Source organism: Euprymna scolopes, chromosome 6 (genome assembly GCF_053919585.1).
Source record: "Euprymna scolopes isolate OS-2025 chromosome 6, ASM5391958v1, whole genome shotgun sequence".
Lineage (NCBI taxonomy): Eukaryota > Metazoa > Mollusca > Cephalopoda > Sepiida > Sepiolidae > Euprymna > Euprymna scolopes.
In genome coordinates this window covers 6,769,013-6,782,365 of record NC_136487.1, presented here as the reverse complement: position 1 = coordinate 6,782,365, position 13,353 = coordinate 6,769,013, and the positions used below count along the sequence as shown (strand labels likewise).

Sequence of the window (13,353 nt, the reverse complement as noted above, 5' to 3'; positions counted from 1 at the left end):
GCCGATTCGTTCACTGTCGGAAACAGCCGTGAAAGTTTTCTTTTAAACGATGTTCATCTCCATCCTAGGATTTTACATTATCTCTTCTCTATTCTCAAAACGGAATCCTTTCAGTGGCATCTCCAAATTTCGAAACAACCAGAAGTTGCAAGGAGCTATGTCTGGAGAGTAAAGAGGCTGGTGAATGACTGAAATTCCATGTTTGGCCAAGAAATGTTGGATCAATCGGGATGAGTGTGTGGTGGCATTGTTGTAATGCAGTTGCCAATTTTCCCCATGTTTGGTCTTTTGTGCCAAACTGCATCATAGTTGGCGGAGAACATCTCGACTCTTTTGTCACTGTTTCTCCTTCCAGTGCACACTTGTGATGCACAATTCCACCAAAATCAAAAAGAAGACAATCAGCATCATCTTGATTTTGCTTTGCACTTGTTGTCTTTTTTCTTGGCCTTGGAGACTCGGGATGCTTCTAATGCGACCACTGTCTGAATCATACCCATGACTCATCACATAACTGCAAATGCGGAATGTTTATTCATTTCAACCTCTTGGGCAATCTTCCACACAGTCAAACAATGATCTACCATCACCAAATTTTGCACCCTCTCAACAACAGCTGCATTCTGAGTAGTTTGGGGCCTGCTAGAATGCTGGTCACTCTACCGTGATGTGTGGCCATTTCTGAATCTGCTGAATCTTGTTTTGCTTTGGGAATCACCAAGCTTTTGACAAAATTTGATGCAGTACTTTTGCTCAACACGTTCAAGCAAGTTGTGTAGCACCTAATTCAGTTACCGACAGGCAGCTAGTGACATGCTGGAAGGGGGGGGGGATAAAATTCAAACATGCGTATGAACTGTCTTTCTTCACCATGTAGAGTGGGACCGCACTATTGTCTATTTTGCATGAGAAAAATAAAGGTCGGATACTTTTTAGACAGGCCTCATATTTCTATTAAAACTTCTATCTTGCTAACTTTATCTCCCCAACTCTTTCTCCTCTGCCCAGTCCATTCCTTTCTTTAGACACACACAACTCTCCTTTATATAACAGATTACTTGAGGAATAAGTAGGCATTTTCTTTCCAAATTAGTACATAATAACATTGAAAAACAATCCTCCCTGACAAAACCTGGCTCAGTTTAACCTCAAAGAATAAATAACTTCATATATTATTCATTCAGGGCAACACCAATCAAGAATATACCAATTTTGTGGGTCTTTGTTTTGTAGCTTTCTGGACATACAAGCACATGGATGACTGCCCTTTATATAATAGATTAGGAAGAGAAAAAAACTTACAGTTTTCAGGAGATGCTGCAACAGAATTATTTGGGGCATCTACCATTTCCTTTTCTAAAAAATAAAAAAAAAATAAAATCTTAGCAGAATATCTCCTTTTAGCTGAGCAATAACATGATTATAATTTTCATTCTAAGATGCATTTTCATATAAGTTTTGTCCTTTAGACGACTATGTTTAATCATAGTTTACGTACTCATGCACTTATTGATTCGTGCTGAAATAATAACATTATTTAAAAAGCCATTCTTAACATGGGAAGAGTGTTTTGTACCTATTCTGTATTTTAACCTTACAATTGAATAAAAAACATAAAAATTTAATTAAACTTGAAAATATGATTTAAAAAATAGCACGGATCAATAAGTGCACTAGCACCATACTTTATTTTAATTCTTTTAATTACAGTTCTCATCTTGAGTTATTTTCACGTTTCAATCGATGACACCTTTGACCTTCAGGTGTATTTTGCCGAACTGGGTAATCTTTCTGTCGGACTCAGGAATCTATATGAAATTTTGAATGGAATCCTTTATTTAATCCATGGGAATAGCATGCTCTTGTTCCATCAGCCGTGACTGGGTAAAAGTCCTAAGTAATTCACAATTGTATTCTTGAGTATCATGCGCACTGAAGAATACAACTTTTAAAACTGAATTTTACGAAATAATTTATCTTCTGAATTTTCACAAGATTGGTATCGTTTTGAAGCTCAATCCTTCAGATGACATATCTGAAAATTACCAAAAATCATTAATTCCTTCACCCTCAACTGGACACTTTTCTACAAGGTGGGATCACAACGATATTTTCAAAAGTCATCCTCTCTTTTCGATTGACTAGCTTTAATTTAAACCTTCACCACTTTCGGTTTGGCGATGGGCGCAACGGCAAAGACGTTAAGTTTTTTTTTTTTCATGTTCTCCTTCGCTATACAGGTTTAAGCCTACCTACCTACTACCACTTTTTTTTCTTTGTTCAATACACACCTCCAAACTCCCGGGCAACACCGGACACTCAGGCTAGTTCATTATAAAGAAAAACTTCACAAAATAAGTCTATAAAAATATCAAAGTACAAATTATATATAAATATAAAACAAAGTATGAATTCAAGTTTTAAAATAAATGCATAATTAAACTTGATTTTAAAGTTCCAGTCTTGATAGAGTTCAAAACCAGCTTCTCTTCCCTGCAACCTTTTTCCCCACAGAAAAAACGTTGTAAGCCTGTCTCTGCTCTATTGTTATTTTCATAGCAAGTGCTCGACTGAACTCCAATCCAGAGTCCTCTCTTGCAAAAAAAAAAAACACTACTATCTGCAACCACTATATCTGATTTCCCCCAGTCTCTATCTGTGTCTAAATCTAAACATAGATTCCATGAACAAAGCTTCTTTTCCAGAACAGTCCATTTGTGGAACACTTTTGCTGGCCTGCTTCCTGGTTGAATTACAACATAGTAGCCTTCAAATCCAATGTAAACAAATTCTTGTTGAGTTATCCCCATAAATAATCAAATTCTACTCAGTTTACACCATCATTGATTATTAACCTACCACCTTACATTCATTAACCCTTATTCAAGTGGCCTTCGGGCCTTGATAAGTGGTGACTCCCAAGTGAAAAAAAAAAAGAAAAAGTTAATGAAAATCATTTTCAGCTATCAACTTTCAAAAGCTTATAATTGGAACATCAAGAAGATTCATCGGATGTCTTGCTGGCTTGAAAGACAGAGAGCAGGCTGAAATACTAGTGAGCCAAGTTAACTCATGATGGTCCTCAATATCATGCCTCATTAACAGACGAAGGTGGTTGATGAAATCTCAAGTGGTGAAGATAATCATTCCACTCATTATTACAGTGATTTGTTGGAATATAAATCTTTTAAGACGTGTATTTTGATTGCTTGCAATCCTCTGCCGATGCTGCTATATGTCCGGTTTACGTTTCTGAAGTTTTGAGATAATGATTGATAATCTGTATTGTTCAGATTACTGTTCTCATCTTTAGAACAATTTAGAACTTTCACCCGGTTATGATTGACGGAATTAGAGCATGCTACTCCATGGATTAAAGAAACATTTCTGCTCAAAATTTTGTATAGATTCCCCAAGTTCAATAATAGATAAAATGGTCAACCATGTAGGTTGGTTGGTTGTTTTACGGCATATCAACCCCTTTCCGGGTTATTTAATGCCGAATCCAAAGATTTTGAAGAAAAATTTTTTAATAGAATATATTTGCTGTTTTCAAGTCCGTTTCTATTTAATCCATAGTTGGGACCCTAACAGGTACTACCACTCCGGGTCAGAGTGGACCTGGGAGCAATGGTAATTAAAGGGTGGCTCCACACTCCCCAAAGCCCACAAGCTGGGGCCTCACCACTGGATATAGTTTAAGGTTATATCCAGGACCGTCAACCATGTAAGTAAATGCAACAAAATAACCCAAATGGAATTAAAAAAAAAAAAAAAAAATGATTGGGTTGGGAAGATGGTTCATTAGAAACTATGTAAATATTAGAATACAGACAAAGCCACTAAAATAAGACCAAACATAATAATGTACAATATGCTAAATAAATTTCAGCGTCACAGCAATTCACAGGGTGAAGACCACAGAAACAGAAAAACTAAGCAAATATACATGGAGCTTCTCAGAGAATGCAAAGGAACAAAGACTGCTGTAATACCAATAGCAGTAGGAGCACTAAGAACAATTCTCAAAAAAGAGCAAAAATTTGTACACTATACAAATGGTACTGATGAAAACAACAAAAATATGAAGAAAAACCCTCAAGTGCAGGAACCAACTTACATAACAGAATGAACATTACATAAAGTCAAGGGAAATAAAACTACCAGAGTAGATAAGAACAATCACATGATCACAGAAGAGATGCATGCATGGCTATGAAAAGGACATCTGAAAAGAGAAACAGAATTGCTACTGCCACATGGAAGAACACGAATGGAGTATATCAAAGTTAAAAACAACAAAAGCAAAGAAAATAAATTTGGGCAAAAATAATAGTGAATCACATAAGTGAATGCAGCATAAAAAAAAACAAAATCAATTTAATTGGAATTAGAATTAGAAAAAATGCAATGTTTTGGAGGATTGGAATCTGTATCAGAAAAATTTGTACCAATTTTTTTAATACTAAAAATGATTCTCTTAACCGTCCTTTTTATTTTGTTGGTTTGTTTGCATATAAAACTTGCTTTTCGATTGCTGGTACACTAATGAAGAAAAAAATATATATTTATATTGATTTTAAATTACCAATAAAACTAAAATCTATAACCCCCCCCCCATGCATTTTTACATTTGCAAAGCTATATCCGCATATTACATGGATTTTTACAATAATCTGAAAATTAAAACAACTCTATAACTAAACATTTAGAGATTTTAAAAGAATCTGTAATTGTATCGGAATTGTGAATTTAGAAAAAGAACCTGTAATTTTCATTAGAATCTTAAAAATTATTACAATTATCCCATCACTAGACTGGACACATGATACTAATCAACAAGACAGGAAAACCTGCAAAATCGTCAGTTTCACCATCTCAGCAGTTCACAAGGTGAAAATCAAGGAGGCAGAAACACTTGGCGAATGTATGGAATTCATCGGAACTGGAAGAAAATTAATACTAGTAAGAGTACGAGGAACAGCCCCAAAAAATCTGGAAAGAAGACTAGATGAAATTGGAATCAAAGGGAGAACTGAAACCAGATAACAGATGGGATGGATGAAAACAGTTGAAATATTAAGGAACATCCTTGAGTGCTGAAACCAACCAACATAATGCTTATAATCTTTCATTAGAGAAAATATAAACTCATATGACAGCATATTTAGATGCTAAGTAGAAACAACAAACAAAAAAAACTTACCATTATCAGAAATTGGTAACGTTGCAGGATCATTTGACACGGCTTCTTCCATTTCTAATGAAAATAAATAAACAGTTACCAGCTAAATCTGTTCCACACAATCGCATGATTACAATTTTCTTTGCTTTTATTTTCTAAGATGTGTCTTTATATAGGAGACTAGTTTATTGGGAAGTTTAAAATACAATTTTCAAAACAAATTTGATGATTTTTCATATTTTTTCATGTCAAAATAATTTCAATTATTTATTCACAGTACAGTGCAATGGATAATTGCTTCTGTAAACTCCAGGTGAGTTTTCATACAAAACATTATCACTGATATTGATTTGTGTAAAAACTTCTAATGAGTAAATAATAAAAGTTAAAACTTTCTTCGATAAACCAATGAAAAAATGTTATTTTTACAATCACAGTTATAAGTTTATACTTTGCAGAGAAAATATAATCTATTTGGTTATTAGCTGGTAAAAATAGCTGCTAAGCAGTCAAAATTGAAAAAAAAAAAATAGAACCTGACAGGCGCAAGTTGATTTAAATGTGTTACTTCGTAAATATACATTTATACTTTTAACGTTATTTTTTAAAAGTTTTTATATGACTTGACTCCGATGGTAACAAATAATGCCAGAGAGTTATATGTTTTGGTTTTGATTCAAATTAAATAACATCCAAGTAAATTTTTTTTCAATTTTTGAAATCACTACTTTACATTAGGTACAATATCACAATCAAAGGAAAAAGTTCTTTAAGAATAAATGCAAAATCTGCAAGAATTATCATATTTAAGCATATTTACAACAGGGCAATGCTGGGTAGCCTGCTACTATATAAACTGATTCGATAACTTTATCAAGAATCCCATGAAATGCTTAATCATACAGACTAAGAAAAAAAAACAAAAAAAACTTACCATTCTCAGATACAGGTAATGCCTCAGAATTACTTTGGACAGCAGCATCTTCTTTTGGAAATTTACGCGGTCGACCACGGCCTTTACTAGCTACAAAGTACAAATATCACACGCATATGTTTACACATGTTTGAAAGAAAGCAAAAATCTTATAAGAACTCATCTCAGATTCAAAATAATGTAATTATAAATTTTTATACACATGTACATGCATCTTTATAGGACGTTCTGTTCATTGGTCTATCATACTCCCATTTGAAATAGCATTTTCATTGGTCTGCCATGCTCCAATTTGAAATACCCTTTTCATTGGTCTGTCATGCTTCTATTTAAAATTGCCTTTTCATTGGTCTGCTATGCTCCCATTTGAAATAGCATTTTCATTGGTCTGTCATGTTTCCATTTAACATTGGGGGTGTTATATAATCTGGTTATCAGTAGAAGAAAGTTTTTGGCAGGACAGCTTGGATATATCTTTGTGATGACAAAATAACCAAGTCAAAGGTCTGTGGCCACAATTGACATTTTTTGGTGCAAAGAAACCATGTTTTTTTTTTGTGGTTGCAAAGATAAAGAATGAACACAACGGCAGCTTTGCAAATAATTTGACTTTGAAATTAATTTGTAAAAAAGTCTACTCTAGTTTCATAATTTTTTTCTTTTTTTTAATACAAATTGATCCGTTTTTTTCTTTTTCTTAAATTTTCCAATTTGAAAGATTTTTTTCTTTTCTTCTTCATCAATTGAAATGTTATTTCATATAAATATTAGTGCAAACATCGACAAAGTTCATATAATTTTTTTCCCATCATGATAGAGTATATGTAATAATAAAGGTTAACAGTCAGTTTTGGAAAAGGAAAAAGTCAATTTATATGTACAATTATTAGCTATAATATTTCACCTAGAATAAAAATATAAACAGATTTGGTAACTTTGCAAACAATCTAATGTTTTAATTTTATATTCTAAATAGTATAAAAAAAACTTACGTTTATCAGAAATCGATTTACTCGAAACAGCTTTTTCTTTTTTTGGAAATTTGCGTGGTCGACCACGACCTCGTTGACCTACAAATATCACAAACAAATTTTAAACTTAAGAAAAAAATGAAAAAAATCATCAGCAAAATTTTTGTTAAAGCAGAATCAAAAGGTGATGTTCATGGTTCGTATCAACTAGACAGAGAATTGAAAATCAATGCTTTGTTTTTTGACAGTCGGCACAACACATATCTAATATAGTAACCAGAAAAAGAGTTCAATAACAAAATCTAATATATTTCTGTCAACAAAAAACCCGTGATCAATTTTCAATCTCCCTCATTGTTAAAACATCTAAATTATTTTAAAAGTTATACACGGTGTCACAATTTAAATTTCAAAACAGATGGTTAATTTTAGGACACCCCATATTTACAAAAATCATTGAATATAAATAAAAACTTACAATCCTTTAATATGTAAGAATTTACTATGTATTTTTAATTCAATAACTTTTTATTAAACAGTTTCAATGCTTCCATTCCTTTAAAATTCCAAAGAGTCAAGAATTCAGTTTTTGTTTCCAATTAGCAACAAAACATCAAAATAACTTATGAAGACATCAAAATGCATTGTGCCTGATTTAATTTCATAATTATGTTTTAAACAGGATTTTAAAAATTGTTCTTTATACAATTGCAATCTTTATCTTGGTGCTAGTCCATAGCTCTCCCCCCAATAAAAAAGAAAAAAAAATCTTTATCATACCTGTAATTGAAAACAATTATCCTAAACTAAAAATCATTTTTAAGTGAATTTGAATTTTTCCTATGCGCACGTCACATTTAAAGATTGGCTTTCTAAAATCTTGTAAAAAAATTTGATTATCTCCCTTGTCCCGTAATATGGCATAGAGAGATAATTGACATCGTCGTTTAGCTATAATTGATTCGATTTTTCATTTTTAAAATGACACAATATCAATTTTTTTGATTTTTAGTGTACAATATTTTCTTTCCATCATGGGTAAGTACATCAAACAGTACTTTCTATATTTTTGATATTTTTATTATGTCATGGGTGTGGGAGGATTATGGACTTGTACCTTCTTTTTAATTAAAAAAAAATGTGCAGCCATGTAGATAGATCTAGACTTTTTGAAAAACCATTCAATAAAATCAGGAGTATTGGCATTGAGCCAAGCAAGAGTATCCTTCTGTTGACAGGACTTTACTCTTTCTTATTGCTACATCCATTTCCTCCTGTTACTTAGTTTATGTGATAGAAAATGTGGGTGTATGGTAAAATATGTACGTAAATACATAACTGTTAGTCAAGCTTTACTTGACGTTTTGAGAGGGGGGAGAATCACCCTCTAGTTTACTAGTGTTTGTTGTGTTGATGTTCCTGAGGGAAGTTGTAGGATGTTCCTGAACATGGATAATAAATATATTTTGTTGATAACTATGCTGCATGCTTTCATTTCCATGCGTCCATACAATGTCATTAGTGATTCTGGATCATGATATACAAATAACTTTTCTCAATAATCTTCAATATGTGCTCTAAATTATTGTCACGGCAAGTATAACGACCTGTCTCACACATGCACCCACCAACCTTCTCATTTTGATTTTTCATCTTCACTTGAAAGAAATTCCACTCTGCTAATATTTAAAATAAAAATATCATTACCTTTATTAGGAGTTGGTAATTTTCCAGCTTCTTTGAGGGCAATATATTTTGAGACGGTTTCCCCTCCTTTGCGTGGTCGACCTCGGCCATGGCCACCTATTAACAAATATCGCAACCAGATTTTAACACGTTTTTTTTAGTAAGTATACAGATGTTAACATTTATTTTAAAATTTGATTTATCGAAAATATAAAATTCAGAAAAAACAATCAACAATACAAACCTTACTTTCCTGAAATAAAGTTATGATTGTCAATATAAATAGATGAGAATTTAATTTTAGTTATAGACTCATGACGAATTAAACTTGCTTTATAAATTATAGTTAAAGAATTAGCTATACTCAATTGGTCATTCAATAATAATAGGAAAAGAGAAAAAAAAAGCAAAATGTCAAGTTTATGATTATGCTAACAACTGAAAGAAATTGGTTTAACAACATTGTATCTGATAATATTTTTTCCATGAAAAATAATAAAAATATTTGTTTAATGTTAATAAACAAACCTTGATGTGCACTCTAATAAATTTCAAATTTCTTGTAGGCTTCAAGCATGTTGTCTGGAAGTTTTTATTATCAAAGAAAAAAAAAATGTGTATACTTTTCTAGCAAAAGTTCAAACTCAATGTTTTTTAAATAACCACCAGTATCAACAAAGCATGGGGAGAAGAAACCACAAATGATTAGATAGCAAAGGTGGTTTCAGAAATTTTGTAGTGGCAATGAAAGCTATGAGGATGCCAGTAAAGGATGACCAAGCAATTTTGACAATGTTTCAAAGCAATTGTACGATAAAGTGTCAGAGAAATGTCTTAAACACTTGATGTCAGTATTTCAACAGTGTCTGACCGTTAGACAAACACTAGCAAAGCGAAAAAGTCTAAGTTCCTCATAAGCTAAATGAATAACTGTTTTTGAAATGGGTCATGATTTCTGAATAATTGTCTTTTTGTTTGGAAGAGATTCTTGTAGAGAAATTTCTATTTGCTATATGCCATATTTTCTTAATGGAAATTAATAGCAATTAGATTTAACTTCAATATATAAGTGGTATCAGAAAGGAGACTTTTTGAGGAAAATTTTTTCTAAAATCGAGTTTATATTCTTTATCAGTAAATTTCAAAACATTTTTCATTGAACCATTTGTTATCGTAACTTAATTTCTCCTAGTCAAATTTCATAAGATTTCCTGCTCCATCCAATATTTTTCAGTATTTACAAGAAATGTTTTTATATTTTTGTTTTTAATTTGAAAATCAAAACTTGTGTAACTTTAGCTAGGAGTAAAGTGTAGTAGCTGTACTTCTGATATAACACTTCATCTTTTCTGTTCTTAGTGAATAAGAAATCCTTTTAGATTGAGGCAATTTTAATTTTGTCTCAATCCAGAGTGTCCACTTTTAAGTAGCCGGATTTCTTTTCATTTTAAAAACTAACTTTCTGACAATACAAGTAAATAGAGACTTATTTGAAAAGAATGTTGGAAATGTGTTGAATTTTTCAACGGGTTATTTTAAGGTGCACATAGAAAGGGAAAGGAGCAGCTCCTTTTAAAAAAATGTGTCTTCAGTTGTTATCTTCATCTCAATGTATGCACGCTACTTTCCCCTCAGTTGACCATTTTTTTTCATTCCGCTTTATTTTCTTTCAATTTTTCTTTTGGCTAAACTTTTTTTTAAACTAAAATTTTAATCCACATATCTGACAACTATATACAACATGCCAAAATCATTAGGAATATCATTTTCTCCTCCAGATTAAAAAAAATATATATTTCACTGGTTCACAGAACAATATATTCTTTGAAAAACAGAGAAAGAATAAAAAGAATTAAAAGAAAAAGAATTTGTTACTTTTTTTAGGCGCCTTGCGGACAATACTCTGGACACTTTTTTCTTCCTTACGTGGTCTACCACGACCGCGACCTACAAATACAAATATTAAAATACAATCAAATTTAAATAAAATAACAAAAAATTAAATTATGTAAATCAATTTAGTAAACATTTGATTTGTTGTTGGATTTATCACATCTAGTGAAGGTATACATAATAATCTAAAGTTCTGATTGATATGTGCGGGATAGTTCTTTTGAGTTTGTTTATCCAACTTTGGTTTTGTTTCCCCGTACCAGCTCCCCCATAATGAAAGCAATTGTCTGATATGACGGTGAAAACCGACATTGACCAAACGTCCATCGCTTTGCCGGGTAACTGCTGATACGATTTAGTTTCACCTTTTTTATACTGAAAAGCGAAACAAAGATGTGACGTTCGAAAAAAATTTCGAAAATAGTGCATAAAAGTCGGGCAAATTAAAGATAGACGCGACCCCTGCTCTTAACTCGTATATATTATGATTTAGACAGTATATAAAAAGTTTTAAGGAAGAGTGACCCAACCGAGCACCTCCCACAAGCCTTTTGCGGACATACACAAAAAGTACACACACACACAAACACTTTTGCTTTTATATATATAGATGATATTTTCATACACACCTGTATAGCTTTAGTACATACTAGCAAAAGTGCCAGGCATTTCTCAGGTGTTTGTAGGTGTAAAACAATTTTTTAAAAAGTGTTAGTAGGCAGGGAGGTATGAACCAGCAATGCAAAGGCGGAAAAGAAAGTGAAAGAAAACGTGAGAGTTTACTGCTACGCTATGACGTGAGTGTAAAACGTTCAAATTTAGCAATATCAACCATTACGCCATAGTGGATAGCATAATGAAGGAGTTTATCTGGCTGTAGGCCAGTTAAGCTTCCATCTTTCTGTCGTATTTGTTTCCCCATGATGTTGGGGAAAACCAGCTCCTCCCTAAAAAGGGGGAGCTCTGGCAGTGTCCAAATGAACAGCAACTGTCTGATATGAAGGGTTTGCCTCACATTGATCAAAGCTAATTGCCTTCAAGATGTCCCAGCCTGGAAGGCCTAGCGTTTACGTTTTTACATTCGATTAGTTTCGCTTTTATACGAAAAAGACAAACAAGCACTGAAAACCAGGAATTTTTTTAAAAACTTGATCAAATAAAAGAGAGAGATGATGTCCGTCTGGAAATCAGAGATATTATACCATCTAAGAAGTATAAGGAAACTTTTCCATGAATGTAACCTTGTTGAGAAGCCCGACAAAGAAAGCCTTTTGCAGATATACACGAACACATAGGTCCATTTTGCCTTTCATATTATAGACTAGCGGGGATGCCGGCATTGCCCGGGTGTGTGTGTGTGTGTGTGTGTGTGTGAAGGGAAAAGGAAAAAAAAAAGGCTCGAAGCCGAACAGCAAAGAGGAAAAGAACATGAAAAAAAGAAAAAAAAAGTGTTAGTAGGCAAGTAGGCTTGAACCCGTGATGCAATGCGAAGGGGGAAAAGAAAGTGAAAGAAAACCCGAGATTTTACTGCTGCGCTAAGATGTGAGAAGAAGTGAAAAGCATAGGAATTTAGCGATTAAAAAGTTGATGCGCAGAAAGTGAAAATTAAGTGAATGAGTTCATGCTGTTAGCCAGTTAACCTTACAGCTTTCCACACGCCATATTTCTTTCCCCACAATGTTGGGGAAAACCAGCTCCCCACTAAAAGGGAGTGTCCAAATGAATAGCAATTGTCTGATATAAGGGGTTCCCCCAACAGCAATCAAACCTAATTGCTTTCTGGATGTTCCACGAAGGCCAAGACGGCTATCTTAGCTCCGATATTAGTTTCGCTTTTATACGAAAAACATGAACAAACATGCGACAGCATGGAATAGCGTGAATTTTGTAAAAGTCACTCAAATAAAAGATAGATAATTTTGGTTCACAAATTGTAGCTATTATAATCTCGTGAGTATATAAAAATTCACAAGAATAGTACCCCCCCCCCCCCCCCGGAGAAAAAAGCCTTTGCTGGACATACAAAAACGCGCACGGCCATTTTGTCTTTTATATATACAGACTAGTGGGGATGCCCAGCGTTGCCCGGGTGTTTGGAGGTGTAAAAGAAAAAAAAAGTTTTGGTAGGCAAGTAGGCTCGAACCCGAAGCCTTGAGGCGAAGGCGGAAAAGAAAGTGATAGCCTGCTAACTTACCGCAACGCTACAAGGGCAGCAGAGGTGAGAACGGTTGAAATTAAATGATTAAAAAGTGACAGGTGCGTAAATTTAACGAGGTCAAACATCATGCCATAGAGGAAATGAAATCCCGCACTTAACTTTGGCTGCAAGCATTTTTCTGCGTATTTGTTTGTTTCCACAAGATATTGGGAAAAACCACCTCCCCATAAAAAAAGGATTGTCCAAATGAATAGTAATTGTCTGATATGATGAGTTTTCCCTGCATTAATCAAAGATCATTGTTTTCGAGAGATCCCTGGCACGGGTGCCAGGTAGACGCATTTGCTCCGGGTCCAGTTTCGCATTTTTATATGGAAAAGCCAAACAAACACGCAGAGACCAAAAAATAGCGTGAAAATAGTGTATAAAAGTCGCTCAAATAAAAAATAGGCAACCCCCTTTCGTAAATCCAAGATATTAAAATCTAGGGAGTAGATATAAAAAGTTGTAAGAATTAGTCTGATGA

At 33.4% G+C, this 13,353-nt stretch overlaps 2 protein-coding genes across 5 annotated transcripts in view; one reads left to right on the top strand and one right to left on the bottom strand.

The window, feature by feature from the left end:
- Nucleotides 1-13,353, top strand: part of LOC145277481 (uncharacterized) — a 367,340-nt gene that overhangs the window by 72,011 nt on the left and 281,976 nt on the right. The gene's annotated exons all lie outside the window — the stretch shown is intronic.
- Nucleotides 1-13,353, bottom strand: part of LOC145277482 (uncharacterized) — a 64,357-nt gene that overhangs the window by 16,195 nt on the left and 34,809 nt on the right. For all 4 annotated transcript variants that reach the window (XM_080128857.1, XM_080128859.1, XM_080128856.1 and 1 more), the window contains 6 exons: nucleotides 10,652-10,723; nucleotides 8,798-8,893; nucleotides 7,112-7,189; nucleotides 6,120-6,209; nucleotides 5,207-5,260; nucleotides 1,303-1,356 (listed from right to left, as the gene is read on the bottom strand). In XM_080128857.1, coding sequence (XP_079984983.1) covers nucleotides 1,303-1,356; nucleotides 5,207-5,260; nucleotides 6,120-6,209; nucleotides 7,112-7,189; nucleotides 8,798-8,893; nucleotides 10,652-10,723 — 444 coding nt within the window. The remainder of the gene's footprint in view (nucleotides 1-1,302; nucleotides 1,357-5,206; nucleotides 5,261-6,119; nucleotides 6,210-7,111; nucleotides 7,190-8,797; nucleotides 8,894-10,651; nucleotides 10,724-13,353) is intronic.